Source organism: Phocoena sinus, chromosome 1 (assembly GCF_008692025.1).
Source record: "Phocoena sinus isolate mPhoSin1 chromosome 1, mPhoSin1.pri, whole genome shotgun sequence".
In the NCBI taxonomy this organism is placed as follows: Eukaryota; Metazoa; Chordata; class Mammalia; order Artiodactyla; family Phocoenidae; genus Phocoena; species Phocoena sinus.
In genome coordinates this window covers 28590822-28608200 of record NC_045763.1, presented here as the reverse complement: position 1 = coordinate 28608200, position 17379 = coordinate 28590822, and the positions used below count along the sequence as shown (strand labels likewise).

The 17379-nt window shown below is 45.2% G+C and overlaps 1 protein-coding gene across 3 annotated transcripts in view; it reads left to right on the top strand.

Annotated features, from left to right (window-relative positions):
• Positions 1-17379, top strand: part of KIAA0319L (KIAA0319 like) — a 108618-nt gene that overhangs the window by 86182 nt on the left and 5057 nt on the right. For all 3 annotated transcript variants that reach the window (XM_032630969.1, XM_032630958.1, XM_032630976.1), the window contains exons 11-20: positions 137-260; positions 974-1106; positions 2860-3008; positions 4433-4584; positions 4951-5089; positions 6673-6832; positions 12301-12443; positions 13290-13412; positions 14145-14235; positions 16945-17036. In XM_032630969.1, coding sequence (XP_032486860.1) covers positions 137-260; positions 974-1106; positions 2860-3008; positions 4433-4584; positions 4951-5089; positions 6673-6832; positions 12301-12443; positions 13290-13412; positions 14145-14235; positions 16945-17036 — 1306 coding nt within the window. The remainder of the gene's footprint in view (positions 1-136; positions 261-973; positions 1107-2859; positions 3009-4432; positions 4585-4950; positions 5090-6672; positions 6833-12300; positions 12444-13289; positions 13413-14144; positions 14236-16944; positions 17037-17379) is intronic.

The window sequence follows — 17379 nt, the reverse complement described above, 5'->3', positions numbered from 1 at the left end:
GTAATTGTGTTGAATTGGGAGGTAATGGCCCACTACCAACCTAGGTTTAGAAAACTGGGTAAATCATTTAGACCAGAGTAGGACTTCTTGTATTATGTGATTCCGGGAGTCCACTTGTCTGTATTTATATATCCAGGGTGTTAGAACACCGACCCTACAGCTCTCTGCCATGCAAGAAGGAGACTATACTTACCAACTCACAGTGACTGACACAATAGGACAGCAGGCCACCGCTCAAGTGACTGTTATTGTGCAGCCTGGTAAGTTCTAACCTTGTGGTGCAGGCTCTTCTGTTGGCTGGTCCCTTGACCCTTGGGGGGAGAAGAGGGCTTGGGTTCTGAGCTCCATGAGGGTGGAAGTGGGAGTTACCAATCCACCAAGCCCCTGGCAGCTGCTCTTGTCCATTCCCCAAGTGCTTTCTTCATAGCTAGAGAGAAGGAGTATTTCACAACCTCGCTTGTGCCCTTGCTCTTGGCGAGTTATTGTGCCTTCAAGGGGAGCTAGCAGATAGAGTCTCTGCCAGCCCAAATCTTACCATGTCCTATTTTTTTTTTTTTTGGCTGCGGCTTGCAGGATCTCACTTCCCCGACCAAGGATTGAACCTGAGCCACAGCAGTGAAAGCGCCGAATCCTAACCACTAGACCACCAGGGAACTCCTCCCACCATGTCCTTTAAGGGCCACCTTAAAGCCCACTTCCTCAAGAAAGCCCTACCTTATCTTTCAGACCCTCTCATTTGAACTCGTATAGCATTATACTTCAATCCATGTTCTTTCAGAGTTGTTTTATACGTTTCAGTCTTATATTCTTCATGCGAGCTCCCTGACCATACCCTTACCTCACACCGTATCTGACAGTTCTATGAGTGGAGAGGGAGAGTCCTTGAGGCTTCCAGAACATACGTCCCAATTGGTTCCTCTCCTTTCCCAGCTGGACTGCCTGCTTTTGAACTCCCAAGTCTCTTGTCTTCTAGAAAACAACAAGCCTCCACAGGCAGATGCAGGTCCAGATAAAGAGCTGACTCTTCCCATGGATAGCACAACCCTGGATGGCAGCAAAAGCTCAGATGATCAGAAAATTATCTCATATCTCTGGGAAAAAACACAGTGAGTATTGACACAAAATCCTTATGTATGCAAGGGCTCCAGACCTTTGAAGAGCAAGGTTTTATTTGCTTTTAAGAGTTTACTTTCTCTTATTAGCTTATCCAAGGGGGATTACTGAGAAAGAAATGTTTGCAATCCCAAACTTCAACTCTAAGAAAAATATAATTTTTGTAAGAAGGAAAAAAAGAATGCTTACCATTAGCTGTCCCCAGGTAGTACTTTGTGGTTCTGGTGCTTTTACAGGTACAATCCATTTGCTGAAATGCATAGTTTAATTACACTTGAGAGGCAGGATGGAAGGGGTAATGGAGCAGAAAAATACTGTTGCTCAAAATTAACTGGGTAAGGCTGTCAGGGGGGATGGGACAGAGCAGCTCTTAAGGGGAATTGAAAATTCATCTCCAAAATGAAAGCATTACTCTGTTATTGTTTCCTTGTAGATACCATATGCCATTTATGTTAGCCAGAGGCCAAAGGCAATAACCAAAATAATACTAATTAAATTGGAATTACCTAATCGAACCATTCCTGGTTCTCACAGTTTCTTTCAGCTCCCTTAAACCATAACAAATGGAACTCAGATTATATGCAGGATCCCACAGGAAGCAATCCCAAGGAAGACTTAAAAGCATTCCCAATTTCCAAAGGTAGCAACCATAGGACAGACTGGGTTTTTTGTTTTTGCTTTTGTTTTTGACTAGGATGTTAGAGATGGGTGGGGAGGGGCTGTAATTTGACTTGTAAAAGCACTTGACTTACGATTAGTGAGTTGGATTCTAGAAATGATTTTCCTTAGCTTTCGTTTCTATCTTTTGGAGAACCTAATTTTCCTCAACCCAGCATGTTTTAATTATAACTGTTTATTGAAGATACAGCAGATAAACCTTTTAGTTCAGTTCTATTAGTGTTTACAGCAGAAATAATCCTTAGCATAGCTTCTTGGAGGAGAATCTGTTTCAAGGGGGGCTGCTAGGGTCAGGGTTATACATTTAAACAGCAAAACAAAACAGAGCAAAACCTGGGAGTCTACAGGTTTCTCTGGTTGTCCTGCAGTGTTAACGAAAGCTCTGAGGCATTTTGACCCTTGAACAGAAGGGCTGTCTGGTATGTGTGCAGTGTTGTGCCTACATGCTGGCTCAGAGCTCGCTCACCTGCAGCATGAGGCCACAGGGGAGGAGGAAAGATACAGGGCATCCTGGTTCCTCTGTGGCCCCTGTCCAGGAGCTGGAGGGAGTTTTGCCTGTAGAACTGCTAAGAAGAGGATGGTTTTACCCTGAGAGTTCCTCTGTAGCCTTGGCCCATTTCCTTTCCCTGACTTTTCAGCAAGAGGGAGTTTGGCATGTGACTAAGAAATGCATTTTGCTTCTTTTCTGGCAAGAGCTGAACCAATCACTGGGCCAGAAATGCTTTTCAGAAACATCACTCTTAAATCATTCTTTTGATCAGAGACCTGCTCAGAGCACTTTCTTCCTTTTACTGGAGCAGCAAAGAGTTTGAATGTTCTAGAAGCTCTTACAAAGGATAAGGCTAGATGTGTTTGAAAGCTGGTGAATGGAATTTTCTGATCAGCAGGTAGCCTGTATTTTGGGGCCAAATGACACGCTGTCCAAATGGAATATTTTTAAACATGCCCTCTCAAGGTGTGAGAAACAGTAGTTCATGTCTTAGCTGAGGCAATAATTGTCTGCTCCTGCGGGGACAGGAGAGCAGTAGACAGGTACAGTTCCACCCTCTGGTTTCTCTCTTTGTCCAGGGGACCTGACGGGGTACAGCTTGAGAATGCTAACAGCAGTGTCGCCACTGTGACTGGGCTGCAAGTGGGAACCTACGTGTTCACCTTGACCGTCAAGGATGAGAGGAACCTGCAAAGCCAGAGCTCTGTGAATGTCATTGTCAAAGAAGGTACCTCACTGCCTTGGGTTGGTGCAGCAGCCTCTGGGCCAGATAACTGAAGAATGCATCATCTCTTGTTTGGTTGCAGAAACTGATTAGAGACAAAGTAGGGAAGGAAGTTAGAGGTTAGGGTAACTCTTAGTTGCTTTTCTACAACACCCTTTGAGTGAGCGACTTTTAAGGTGAATTTTAACTTCTTGTTTTCCCTCCCTTCCTTCTCAGTTGAATAGGGAGAGAATTAAGGTTTTTTTACTTTGTATTTTTTTAAAAATAAATAAATTTATTTATTTATTTATTTTTGGCTGCCATGGGTCTTCGTTGCTGTGTGCGGGCTTCCTCTAGTTGTGGCCAGCAGGGGCTACTCTTCGTTGCAGTGCGTGGGCTTCTCACTGCTGTGGCTTCTCTTGTTGTGGAGCACAGGCTCTTGGCACGCGGGCTTCAGTAGTTGTGGCACTCGGGCTCAGTAGTTTTGGGTCGCAGGCTCTAGAGCACAGGCTCAGTAGTTGTGGCGCACGGGCTTAGTTGCTCTGTGGCATGTGAGATCTTCCCGGACCAGGGCTCGAACCCACGTCTCTGAATTGGTAGGCGGCTTGTTAACCACTGCGCCACCAGGGAAGACTTGCATTTTTATTTTGCCTCTGCTGCTGGGGTTTCTGTGACTCTCCTGCTAGCTACAGTGACACCTGCTGTCAGACCTTAGAATGACTGCCCTGCACTGGAGCTTCCCATGCTCATCCTAGGAGCACGCACACTGAGGCCAACTTGAGCAAAAGTGGATTGTCCTCGCTCTGGTTTGCAGGCACAGTGATCAGTGATGGTCTTAGGAGAGGTCTATAAGCTGATGGTAGGAAAAGCTATCAGATATGCAGGTGATCCCCAAACACAGTGTACTGAACTCAGTGAGTAGAGAGCACACACTGAGTAAACAAAGCTGCAGGTGGGGCCCAGAATAAGAAAAGTGTCTCTCTTCTTTTTCTCTATTAAAGTGCTAAGGAAGAAGTCAAGAAAGATGTTCAGAGAATAACATTTTCAGCCATATTTTGAAGATAATTTGTGATATCAGCTGATGAAACCTGAACTTCAGGGCTTTAATCCACTTTAGGCCTTCGTTTCCGATCATCATATATCCCCAAGCAGAGAAATGGGTTCCTTTGCGGGAGGCTGCTATGAGAATACAAGAGGAAACTATACTTGTCCCCTCTACTGTACTGGTGTCAGGGGAACATTTCTCTGGGTGGGAATGGAGCCTCAGGACCTGTGGCACTGGTGGCGTTAGCTCTACACTGTTAGTTGCTGGCATGGGCATGGATAAGCACTTAAAACAGTTCTCCATTTAAGATAATTTTGAAGTTTAATTTTCTTATAAGCATCACGAGAAGCATTTCTTCTTTTTCTGAATGTTACATTTTTTCCCATGGTTTCTCTTTGTTTAGAAATGAATAAACCACCTATAGCCAAGATAACTGGGAATGTGGTAATTACCTTGCCCACAGACACGGCAGAGCTGGACGGCTCCAAGTCCTCAGATGACAAGGGGATAGTCAACTACCTCTGGACTCGAGACGAGGGGAGCCCAGCTGCGGGGGTGAGTGTGCCAGCAGGTGGAGAGCTACACAGGTCATGGTGGTGCGGTGAGGAGAGGAGACTGGGCTAAACACTCCAGTACCTGTTTTAACCAAGTGGTCTCTTATGTCAAACCTGGATTGTGCTCTGAAATCCAGGGAGGTCAGATGACTTGCTTAGGGTCACCCCTCAAGCTAGTTGGAACAGAATGTGATTCTTTTCCCTGATCCTGGTTGCTGTGGGCTGTAGTGCCATCACAGAGCAGGAACTGCCCCGAGTCAAAGCCATCTAGCCCAGAGGGGACTTCGTTATGACAGACACAACAGCTGACTCCACGAAAGGAGTGTGATTTTGTTCTGCCGTATAGCCATGTTGTTCAACCCCACAGGAGGTGTTAAATCACTCTGACCACCACCCTGTCCTCTTTCTTTCCAACCTGGTTGAGGGAACCTATGCATTTCACCTGAAAGTGACTGATGCGAAGGGTGAGAGTGACACAGACCGGACCACTGTGGAGGTGAAACCTGGTGAGTTCACTTACTGAGGAGTCGGGGTGGAATTGCTGGATCAGCCTAGCAGGGCCTCGATCTTGAGGCCCTTCCCCCAGCATGGACAGAGCCAGATGGCATATCCAGCTTTAAAAAAATCTAGAACCCCCAAGCTAAGAACTCCTTAGAGACTTTCTGTTCCAACAAGACCTCTCCTACCCACACAGAAATATGGACCTCCCCCTACTTAGCTCAGATGGAGAAACAGAAACTCAGAGAGGGTAGGGCTTGCTCAGCTTCACACAGCAGTTGTGTCAGAGCCAGGCCTTTGGGCCCCTACTCCAGCACTTTCTCCTCTGCGTGTGACTGATGAGAGAGGGCCCAGGGTGCTTTGGGAATCTGAGCACAGGAATAACTTGAGTCGTGGTGTCTTATCAGCACCCAGCTGCAGAAAATGATTTATTTTTGTAAGTTGAGCCTCAGGCTTTATCTGACAACCCCCAGGGAAGGTAAAGTAATTGGCATCCTTTACATTTTTAAGATTTGCAGAAATAAAATTTCTTTCTTATTACATTTTTAAGATTTGCAGAAATAAAATTTCTTTCTTAAATAGAACCATGTTTTTGTTTTATATCAAGGCTAATTTGGTAATAGGGAGGCAGTGAGTACAGGGTGGGGTAGAGCTTTATAAATTCCTGAGCAACTGATGAGAAGGTATTAACTTTAAACCTACTCTTTATTATCTAGGCCAAGCTAATGTACAGATGTCTTAGACGGGAAGGGATCTTGGCAGGTCTTCCAGTCCTTGTCCTACCTCTGAAGGACAACAGCCAAGACACTATAAAGTCTCTTCTGTGTTTAAAATCAGATCACAGATAGTCTACTAATTATATAAATTATACATCAGGACAGGCAAATGGTGCATCCAAGTATGTGAATAGGTATTCTGAATAGTCACTTTTAACTTGGCAAGTGTAGAATAGTCTTTAGGACATAATCAAAAGTGTAAAGCACAACGGTCTTACAGTTCTAGAGTTGTAAAAACATCGTCCGGCTGTGATGTTGTTTTAAGGAAATCCTTGTTTCTTGGCTGCCTGTATTTCCTTTGTGTTTATGGTTTTCAACACTGTAGGGCAGATGCATTCCCATAAGATTGTTGAGATGGAAAATTTCCCTCCCATTGTTGTAAACAAAGTACAGCAAGTTACTGAAAATCAGATTGGATCAGGAGAGATCGCTAGCTACCTGCCACTTGGCCTGGAGAGTTCAGCAAAGCCAACTGGGCAGAGACTTTTAAAACAAACCTTAAAGTATTTCTCTGTTCCCCACTTCCTTCACTAAACCCCATCACTTCGGCCTGGTCCCCAGCACATGTGTGGTAATTGCCAGGTTGGTATAGAGACCAGGAGTGCTTCTGAAGCTCTCCAAGCCAGCCCCAGATTGCTGGGGACCAGGACAAAGCAGTGGGGAATTCACTCTTGTGCCTTTCCATTTTGAAGGAGGGCAGTTGCATTTCTGAATGCTCTCACCACATTCTCTCCTGGGCCAAAGCACCTGCACAGTGGCAGGTCTATGTTAACTCTCCTGCTTCTAAAGCCATGACTGATCCACATGCTTTCCAGATCCCAGGAAAAACAACCTGGTGGAGATCATCTTGGATGTCAACGTCAGTCAGCTAACTGAGAGGCTGAAGGGGATGTTCATCCGCCAGATTGGGGTCCTCCTGGGGGTGCTGGATTCCGACATCATTGTGCAAAAGATTCAGCCGTACACGGAGCAGAGGTAGCTGGGCAACGAATGGGGGGAGAAAAGGAAAGACCAGGGGTCCCCTGGGCTTCTTGACTGAGCTGAGAAATAGTGTGGGTAGGTAGAGAAGGGTGGGCTCTCTGACCAGGAACCACTCATGGTGTTCATTTTTTTTTTTGCGGTACGCGGGCTCTCACTGTTGTGGCCTCTCCTGTTGCGGAGCACAGGCTCCGGAGGCGCAGGCTCAGCGGCCATGGCTCACGGGCCCAGCCGCTCCGCGGCATGCGGGATCTTCCCGGACCGGGGCACAAACCCGTGTCCCCTGCATCGGCAGGTGGACTCTCAACCACTGCGCCACCAGGGAAGCCCAGTGTTCATTTTTTTAATGAAGAAGAAATGTACTTCATTTTTAATGAAGAAGAAATGTACTAGACACTGCAGCAGGGTGCAAGGTCAGAAGAGGCCTATGATGTTTGAAGACCATAGTCTAGTAGGGGAGATAATCAAGTTAACATATAGCATCAGTACAGGGTGGATTTGACAGAATAAGTGCTATTGTAAGCAGATAGTGTAGGGGGTCCTCAGAGAAAGAGAACCAGGCATGGCTTTCTTGACCTAAGCAAAGCCATTTTTGGCCTAAGCCATTTTGTGATCTAAGCCTGGCCACAGTACTTGCCCTTGAACAGGTCTCGGTAATGAATGATCTTAAGGGAAAAAAAGAAGTCAGGAACAGGGAGTTCCCTGGTGGCTTAGTGGTTAGGATTCCAGGCTTTCACTGCCTTGGCCCGGGTTCAATCCCTGGTCGGGGAACTGAGGTCCCACAAGCCGCATGGTGTGGCCAAAACAAAACAAAAAACAAAAAGGAATGCAGGAACAAATGACTCTTTTCAGGCAAGAGAAGTAACAATAGCAAAAATAGTAAATCAGTTGTAAAGACTCCCAGTTCTGTTTCAGTGGTAAAGGTAGCCTGAAGTACTTGACAACCAGATCAACTGGAACCTAAGGAATGATGATATCGACCTTTTCTGACCCTCATGACCCTCAGCTAAAGCTTGGACTCTGTTGACTTTTGTCCCAATTCTATGCTGAATTCTCCTCTGCTCAAGCCCCTTCACGAATATGCATGTACCCTGAGCTTAAAGCTTCCGCAGTTGTGCTGCTCACAGAGACACTGCTTTGGGAAAGATCCCGATGTTCTCCTTACTTGCCGCAAGTGATAAAAGTCTTCCTTCTCCTCGTTTTTGACTTGGTTGTGTCTTTTGGCTTAACACCATGTAGAGAACCCAGTTTTCAGGTAACACAATCATGGAGACACAGGCAAGGGCGATTATTTCTTCCAGGAGGGTTGAGGTAGTCCAAAGATTTTCCAGAAGTAAAACTTGCCCTGATGAAGCATAGAAGGACTAGGAGGAGATTCAGAGTAGGGGAACAGCATGAGCAATGGTCCTGTGGTATGAAAGTACGGAGTTTCCTCTGGAAGAAGTCCTTGGGTTCAGAGCATTTACCGGGCCCTAGGATATGGGGGACAATAAGGCTGGCCCTGTAGACTGAGAACAGTCATAAGCAAGCAAGCAGTTTAGTGTTAATACTTCGGATAGGAGGGCTCAAGTTAGTTGGTTTTATATGTGTGAATTTTTTGTTTTGTTTTTGAAGCAAGGATACTAGATTTTTTTTTTTTCCTTAGGGAGATCGGTAGTGTGGAGGCTAGACTAAAATAGGGAGAGATCAGGACATCCCTTGAAGTCCATTTGTTAAGACACCGCGCTTCCACTGCAGGGAGTGCAGGTTCAATCCCTGGTCTGGGGAACTAAGATCCCACGGGCTGCGCGGCTCGGCCAAAAAAAAAAAAAAACAGTAGGGAGAGACCAAAGGCTGGGAGACCAGTCAGGATGCTTTTGGACTAGTCTAGTAAAAAAGGTGATAACACCTGAATTGAGGTAGTGGTGGTGGAAATGGCAGAAGAGAAGAGGAAATTAAAAGAAATCCAGAGGTAAATCAGTAGGACTCGGTGACCTTTGGGGAATGAAGGTGAGTGAGCCATCAAGTATGAGGATTTTTGCTTGGATGCCTAGATAGATGGTGAATGCCATTAACTGAGATTAGGGATCCAGTTTCAAAGAAAAGATAATGAGTTCAGTTCTGACTGTTGAATTTGGCATATCTTATGGGTTACATAGGGACAGGTAGTAGCACATATAGGCTGGAACTTGAGGTGGAAGTGAAGGCCTGAGGTAGGGAGTCACTACATACAGGCAGGCGTTAAGGCCATGAGGACGGATGAGACATGCTGGGAGAGTCAAGAGGGTTGAGGAGAGAGCTGTGGAGAACATCAATATTTAAGGGGGAGGCAAGGAAAGAAGGGCCAGCAAAGGAAACTAAGAAACAGCCGTCAGAGAGATGGGAGGAAAACCAGGTGGGAGCTGTCTGCTGGAAGTTAAGGGACAAGCTGGCAGTAAGGGGCGCTGCCAAAGGATTCAGGTGCTATAGAGACAGGTGTGGTGAGCGCGCAAAACAGGCTTTTGGGTTTGTAATTAGTAGATCATCAGAACTATAGTGAGATCATTTTACTTAGATGCTGGGAGAAAATTTTTTTCATAGTTTGAGGATACAGAGATGGTAAGTATAATGCCTCTTTGAAGAGGCTGGTGTTGAAAACAGTATGGGAGACAAGCTCAGAAGAACACCTTTTAAAGATACTTGAACATTTTTATAGACTGAGGGGAAGGTGCAGAGGAAAGGTAGATGGTGGAGATTGGGGAGGCGGGTTATAAATGGAGGTAGGTCTGGGGCACTGGCTGTGGGCAGAGCAGGAGACCACTTTCCCTGGAGGCAGGAGGAAAGGAGGGAAGATGTGCTATTATGGGTGAATCTCGAAGTAGAGAAGGATGAAATTTGAGAGTATTGGTACCAACATCCTGTTTTTTCGTATTGGTACCAACGTCCTGTTTTTTCTCTGAAACTGGAGGCAAGGCCATCTGCTTTGAGGAGGTGAGAATGAGGTGGGCAGTCTGAGGAAAGTGGTAAAGGTTGAGAACAGCAGCTCCAGGAAAGGATGCCAGCTTTGAGCAATATTGGAGTCTGAGCCAGGGTTAGACACATGAGGTGAGAGCAGCGATTCCCAACTCCAGCTGCATAACAGTATCACCTGGAGCTTTTATGAACATACCATTACCCAAGCCTCACGCCCACATGGGGATGATTATGGTTATGATTCAGTTGGTCTGCAGTGAGGTCTGGGCACCTAAAGCTTTAAAACTCCCCAGGTGAATCTAATATGCAGTCAGGGTTCAGTGGGTCAGAGACAGCATGATGATTAGGACTTCCTTTTTAACCTCTGCTCAGCAGCCTGGGAATAGGAAAAGGGAAGGTGGCTGCTGGGATCGATCAAGCTGGTGGGAATTGGCTGGGACAAAGCAGTGGAAGACACTAACGAGAGTGCGGGTAAGAGCATTGCGGAAGGGTTTGCTTGCACACTTGCCGTCACTGCCTCTGGGACACGAGGAAGAGAGAAGCATCACAGTGACTCTGGGTTTCTGGCTTGGCCTAGATTGGCTTAGCTGAGGAATTCAGGAGGAGGATATGATTGGAGGGAGATAGTGTATTACAATGGGAAAGAGCATGGGCCTCACACCAGGCAGACCTGGATTCTGAGCCCTGCTCTGTTAGTGACAGCTTTGCGACAGTGGGCAGATTACTGCACCTCTCCGAACCCATTCTTCACTTATAAAAATGCTAGCACCCATGTTATAGGGTTGTTGAAGATTACATAAGATAATGTTTGTGTAGTCTCTAACACATAATGAGTTAGTGATTGTTATAAGTTTATTTTGGAACATGTTGGATTTAAGATGACTGTGGATGATCTGGTATAGATATTCTAGCAAGCATTTGCAGATACAGATTTGGTCACTCAAGAGGGACATAGGAAGAGGAGACAAAGATTTGAGGGTTATTTGTATATAGACAAAAATTGAAACTATAAGCATGAATTAGGTAACTAGGAGAAAATATGAGAAATGACCACAGATTTCTTTAAATTAATTTTTATTGAAGTATAGTTGCTTTACAATGTTGTGTTAGTTTCTGCTGTACAGCAAAGTGAAGCAGTTATACATATACATATATCCAATCTTTTTTAGATTTCCTTCCCATTTAGGTACCACAGAACAGTGAGTAGAGTTCCCTGTGCTATATAGTAGGTTCTCATTAGTTATCTATTTTATATATAGTAGTATATGTATGAGAAATGACCACAGATCTTTTATGGAAAAGGTTTGTTTCTTGATTCTGGAGTTTATAGTACCCCATTGTTAGCCTCACTATGCAGCAAGCTTTGAAAAGGCTTTTAGGACAGGGCTACCCAAACTTTCATGTCAGTTCACCCATAGAAAATGATGCTGTTTATATGGCACTTTGGGATAAATAGACAGTTATACTGGAAGCAGCTGGTCCAGGGCCTCTGGGATACCCAGGTCCCACCCAGCCACCCTGTGTGCTGTAGGGATCAATACCTGGGGCTCACCTATAAACCCAATGTGACCCACTGATTGGGAAAGTTCAGTTTGTGAGACTAACACGGAGTCACGAAGCAGGCTGCCAAAAATGGAGGCCAAGGCAGAACAGATTTTGTGCCACCCAGAAGTGAGTTCAGACATGGTCTACCTTGGACAGAAGTTGACGGTCAGAAAACAAACAGATTCTGGGCCTAGAATAACATAATCTTGTACTGGCCACACCATTGTGTGAGGTCTTTATTGTTGCTGTCATAGTAATGATCATTTTGGCTATGTTTTGACCTACGGATAATGCTTTGATGCTGTCCAACAATTTATATTTTACAAAGCACTGTGGTTTGTCTCATAGATAACCCAGGCACAAACCCAACAGCACCACATTCTTAGCTGTTAAAAGGCTGGCAGGGCTTCCCTGGTGGCACAGTGGTTGAGGGTCCACCTGCCGATGCGGGGGACGCAGGTTCGTGCCCCGGTCCGGGAGGATCCCCCGTGCCGTGGAGCGGCTGCGCCCGTGAGCCATGGCCGCTGAGCCTGCGCGTCCAGAGCCTGTTGCTCCGCGGCGGGAGAGGCCACGGCAGTGAGGGGCTCAAGTATCGCAAAAAAAAGGCTGACAGCAGGGATGTACCCATAACCAAATCCCCATTTTTCTGGCCTCCAGTTAGGTTTTGGAATAGGTCTTCTTGTTAGTTGGGGCAGCTTAGGCCTTTTCTAAAAGCATAGGCTTTAGAGTCAGACATATCAGTTGGGATCTGGCTCTGCCATAATTAACTGTGTGACCTTGGGCAAGTTACTTAACCCCTCTGAGCCCCAGTGCTGTCCTGTGTAAAATGGAGATGATGCTGATAACCCCTTTCTCACGGGCTTCCTGTGAGTGAATGTGTATAACACTTAGCACAGGGTCTGGCACAAACAGAAGGTACTTAGCAAATGATAGCTGCTGCTATCATGTTGACAGCTTCAGCTCGTTCATACTGTTCCATGTCTCTGCAGCACCAAGATGGTATTTTTTGTTCAAAATGAGCCTCCTCACCAGATCTTCAAAGGCCATGAGGTGGCAGTGATGCTCAAGAGTGAGCTGCGGAAGCAAAAGGCAGACTTTCTGATATTCAGAGCCCTGGAAATCAATACTGTCAGTGAGTAATTCTGGGAAGTTCGGAATGAGAGTCCACCCAGTGTCCACAGCTCACCTGTCAGTCCCTGCTGTCCTTGGGCTTCATTTCCTCTTCTCTGGGAACAAGGAGATAATCACTTTCCTCAACTACCATTTTTTCTTGAAAGAGTGTCCACTCATTGCAGAGCTTCTTAACCTTCCATGGGCCCCTGAGATAGCATTCAGAGGGGCTGTGAGTTTGAATGGGAAAAAAATTACATCTTTATTTTCACGAACCTCTAACTGAAATTTATTGTTTTCCTCAATCATGAAGGTAGGCAAGAAACTACAGTATTAACAGAACGTGTGACTTTAAAGCAATAGAAATCTCAGATAATTTTGTGTCATACTACATAATGAAATAGCATTTTTACTCATCACCACTTCGAAATTATGACAGTTGTTAGACACACTTCTAGATCTTGTTACTTAATATTTTAATAAAGACGCACATATTATTTTAAAGTTCTGTATTCTTAAATACTTCAAAAACATGTATAGTATAATTGCCTTCCTTTGTAATACTATGTGTTTTATTTCGGCAGTTATTCAGAGAAGGGGGTCTGTGGGGCATGAAAGATTAAGAACTGCTGATATGGAGAAACAGCAAGTAAAAACAGTCTGGAGCCTTTCTAACTGCTCCAGTTTTATCCATGATGATAATAATGGGCACTGTGTCCAGCTATAAAGGTTCTTGGGACAGGTCTCCAGGAGATGTCGTCACAGGCCATTGAGCAGGGGATCCCTTCGTATCTTCATGGGCACTGGAATTTGGTCAACCCCCGGCTCTGACGCCCCTTGACTTTTTTCCCTTTCCTGCTACTTTCAGCATGCCAGTTGAACTGTTCTGACCATGGCCACTGTGATTCATTCACCAAACGCTGTATCTGTGACCCTTTTTGGATGGAGAATTTCATCAAGGTGCAGCTGAGGGATGGAGATAGCAACTGTGGTGAGTTTTCTGCTTGAAACTGTGCCAGCTGGTTTGGCGTTGAGTGTGGCTCTGAGTTTGAGTGGGTGGGTGTTGGTGTTTCCAAGGCAGATGAGCAACGAGGAGAAGAACTTTGTGTATTTTCTGTTTGCAGAGGACGTTTACTTCCTTCCTCCACACTTGCTCAAGGTTAGAGGAAAGCTCTGAAGCAGTTTTTTGTTTTTGGTTTTGTTTTTGTTTGGCCTCCCAGCACAGCTTGCGGGATCTTAGTTGCTTAGTTCCCCAACCATAGATTGAACCTGGGCCCTGGCAGTGAAAGTGCCGAGTCCTAACCACTGGACTGCCAGGGAACTCCCCTGAAGCAGTTGTTTAAGAAGAAACAAGCTTAAATCAGAGCAACTACAAAATGCAGCCTAAATCAGATGAGCCGCACGGCCTCCTGTCTTTCTGGAATGCCTGTGTACTCTGGCCCCAGGGAAGCCCGTAGGTGTCCATTCCTCCCTTTCCCTCTGTTAAAGCTCCTTACAGCCTGCCCCACTTCCCCAGGATCTCAGAGCACCACCTAGAAAACAGGGGCAATTCATAAGGTTTAAAGTTTCAGCTGCCTTTAACTCCAAGGTCTCACCTTCCCTGGGCAGCCCGAGGGGCCTTCTTGTTTACAGAGCGCAGCCATCTCCTACCCAAGGTGGGCAGCCCAGACCCCCCTTCTAGCCTCTCTTTTCACTGCCCTTAATATTTTGTTTCTCTTGGCAGAGTGGAGTGTGTTATATGTTATCATTGCTTCCTTTGTCATTGTTGTTGCCTTGGGAATCCTCTCCTGGACTGTAATCTGTTGTTGTAAGAGGTAAGATGGACTTTCCCTGGAAATTTGTTCGTGCTTCTAATTACATATTTATTCATTAGAGAGGTATCTGGCACCTTCTATATTGAGGGCGCTGAGTCCTGGGTTTCTTCCCTTCCCATCGCTGTTACATGCCATGGCCCACCCACGGCATGCACAGAAAAGTTCTCCTTACCTCTGACACTCCTGAAGGCAGAAGCACACTCCTGTAGGCTGAGTGGCTGTCACTGCAGTGATTTGCCACGTGGAAAACGTGGCTGTGGCTGGAGTGGGAGTGGGAGGGCCTGGGGTGTGGACCTGGCTCTTATCTCTAGGGTATGTGGCCTTTAATACTCCACACCTCAGCCTCACCACCGTAGCACATGGGTTCTTTTTTTTTTAAATTGGGGTATAGTTGCTTTACATTGTTGTGTTAGTTTCTGCTGTACAGCGAAGTGAATCAGCTTTATGAATACATATACCCCCTCTTTTCTGGATTTCCTTCCTGTTTAGGTCACCACAGAGCATTAAGTAAAGTTCCCTGTGCTGTACAGCAGGTTCTCATTAGTTATCTATTTTATACATATTAGTGTATATATGTCGATCCCAATCTCCCAATTCATCCCACCACCCCTTTCTCCCCTTGGTGTCCATATGTTTGTTCTCTACGTCTGTGTCTCTATTTCTGCCTTGCAAACAGGTTCATCTGTACCATTTTTCTGAATTCCACATATGTGCGTTAATATACGATACTTGTTTTTCTCTTTCTGACTTATCTCACTCTGTATGACATTCTCTAGGTCCATCCACATCTCTACAAATGACCCAGTTTGGTTCCTTTTTATGGCTGAGTAATATTCCATTGTATATATGTACCACATCTTCTTTATCCATTCATCTGTCGTTGGACATTTAGGTTGCTTCCATGACCTGGCTATTGTAAATAGTGCTGCAATGAACATTGGAATGCCTGTGTCTTTTTGAATTATGGTTTTCTCAGGGTATATGCCCAGTAGTGGGATTGCTGGGTTGTATGGTAATTTTATTTTTAGTTTTTTAAGGAACCTCCATACTGTTCTCCATAGTGGCTGTATCAATTTACATTCCCACCAACAGTGCGAGAAGGTTCCCTTTTCTCCACACCCTCTCCAGCATTTGTTGTTTGTAGATTTTCTGATAATGCCCATTCTGACTGGTGTTAGGTGATACCTCATTGTAGTTTTGATTTGCATTTCTCTAATGACTAGTGATGTTGAGCATCTTTTCATGTGCTTCTTGGCCATCTGTATGTCTTCTTTGGAGAAATGTCTATTTAGGTCTTCTGCCCATTTTTTTGATTGGGTTGTTTTGGTTTTTTTTTTTTGATATTGAGCTGCATGAGCCGTTTGTATATTTTGGAGATTAATCCTTTGTCCGTTGCTCCATTTGCAAATATTTTCTCCCATTCTGAGGGTTGTCTTTTTGTCTTGTTGATGGTTTCCTTTGCTGTGCAAAAGCTTTTAAGTTTCATTAGGTCCCATCTGTTTACTTTTGTTTTCATTTTCATTACTTTGGGAGGTGGGTCAAAAAAGATCATGCTGTGATTTATGTCCAAGAGTGTTCTTCCTATGTTTTTCTCTAAGAGTTTTGTAGTGTCTGGTCTTACATTTAGGTCTCTAATCCATTTTGAGTTTATTTTTGTGTATGGTGTTAGGGAGTGTTCTGATTTCATTCTTTTACACGTAGCTGTAGCACATGGGTTCTTAATTTGTTTGCCTTCCTTTCAGTTTGGGATTCTCACATGTACATGTTTTTACGTAATTGTAGACTTAGGTTAGTCATGATTAAGTCTTTCAGGTTTTTTCATTCAGTCTTCCTATCTAGTCTTATAATATTTAATGGTAACATTTATTATGTTTTTAATTATTAATAATAAGTATCATTTCTATGTTTACTGTGTACCAAGCAAAAATGTATAAAATGTGCATAACATTTTATACATTTTATAGGTAATATCTTTTTTAATATGCGTAACAACCTTTTCTCAGGAAAATGACATTTTCCATGGACACACAGTTAATAAGTGGCAGAACTGAGATTCAACCTGCAATATAATCTCACAATAAAACTTAGAAAATTAAAAGAATTTTTTAAAATTCCCACCAGCCTAAGACAACCACCATTAACAAGGTTTTGCTGGTTTAATGCTTTCCTCCACCCTCTACCCTTCCAGCATAGGAGCGTCATTTTATTTACATTTTTTTTTTTTTTTTTTATGCGTTACGCGGGCCTCTCACTGTTGTGGCCTCTCCCGTTGCGGAGGACAGGCTCCGGACGCGCAGGCTCAGCGGCCATGGCTCACGGGCCCAGCCGCTCCGCGGCATGTGGGATCTTCCCGGACCGGGGCACGAACCCGTGTCCCCTGCATCGGCAGGCGGACTCTCAACCACTGCGCCACCAGGGAAGCCCTTATTTACATTTTTAACCCATCTATCCTTCCTTCATTGCCACTGTGGAGTGGTGAGTCCATGATAAAATGATGTTTCCTTTACCTTTTCCCAAATTGGTGAGGACTATTTGAATAACAAATCACAGTTGCTACCTTTCCCATCTGAGAAACAAGGAGAAGCATCCCTTCCATTAAGCAGCATCCCCCAAGTCAGGGCTCTGCATGCAGTCTGGCTGCCACCCTGTGGTGGGCTACCTGAACCTCACACAGAACCTCTTTCCTGAGCAGGGGATTGTGTTTTTCAGACAAAAAGGAAAACCTAAGAGGAAAAGCAAGTACAGGATCCTGGATGCCACGGATCAGGAAAGCCTGGAACTGAAGCCAACCTCCCGAGCAGGTAGTGGCCCCGGGAACTGGGAACCGGGGGTGTCTAGGTTGGTGCACTCTCCCTGAAGAGCCACCACCATCACCAGTCCCTCCTAAATGTGTTTTTGTTGGCAGCTCTTTGTGCTGGAAAAGTATCTTGTCCCGTCCCTGATGAGGGCTCAGGGTCGGCTTTGCCTACTGGACAAGCTCGGACTCCAGGGCTCACTTCTTAGTGGTCCTTTGACTGTGCTGAGGGGCTCAGCCCCTTGCTTTCCTTTGCCTGCTTGTTCCCCTCAGGGTTCCTGCCTGGAGTTCAGCTTTTCAAGCTGCCCCTGTAGTCAGGCTCAGGGACCTTGGTCTCTTATTCCTGATCA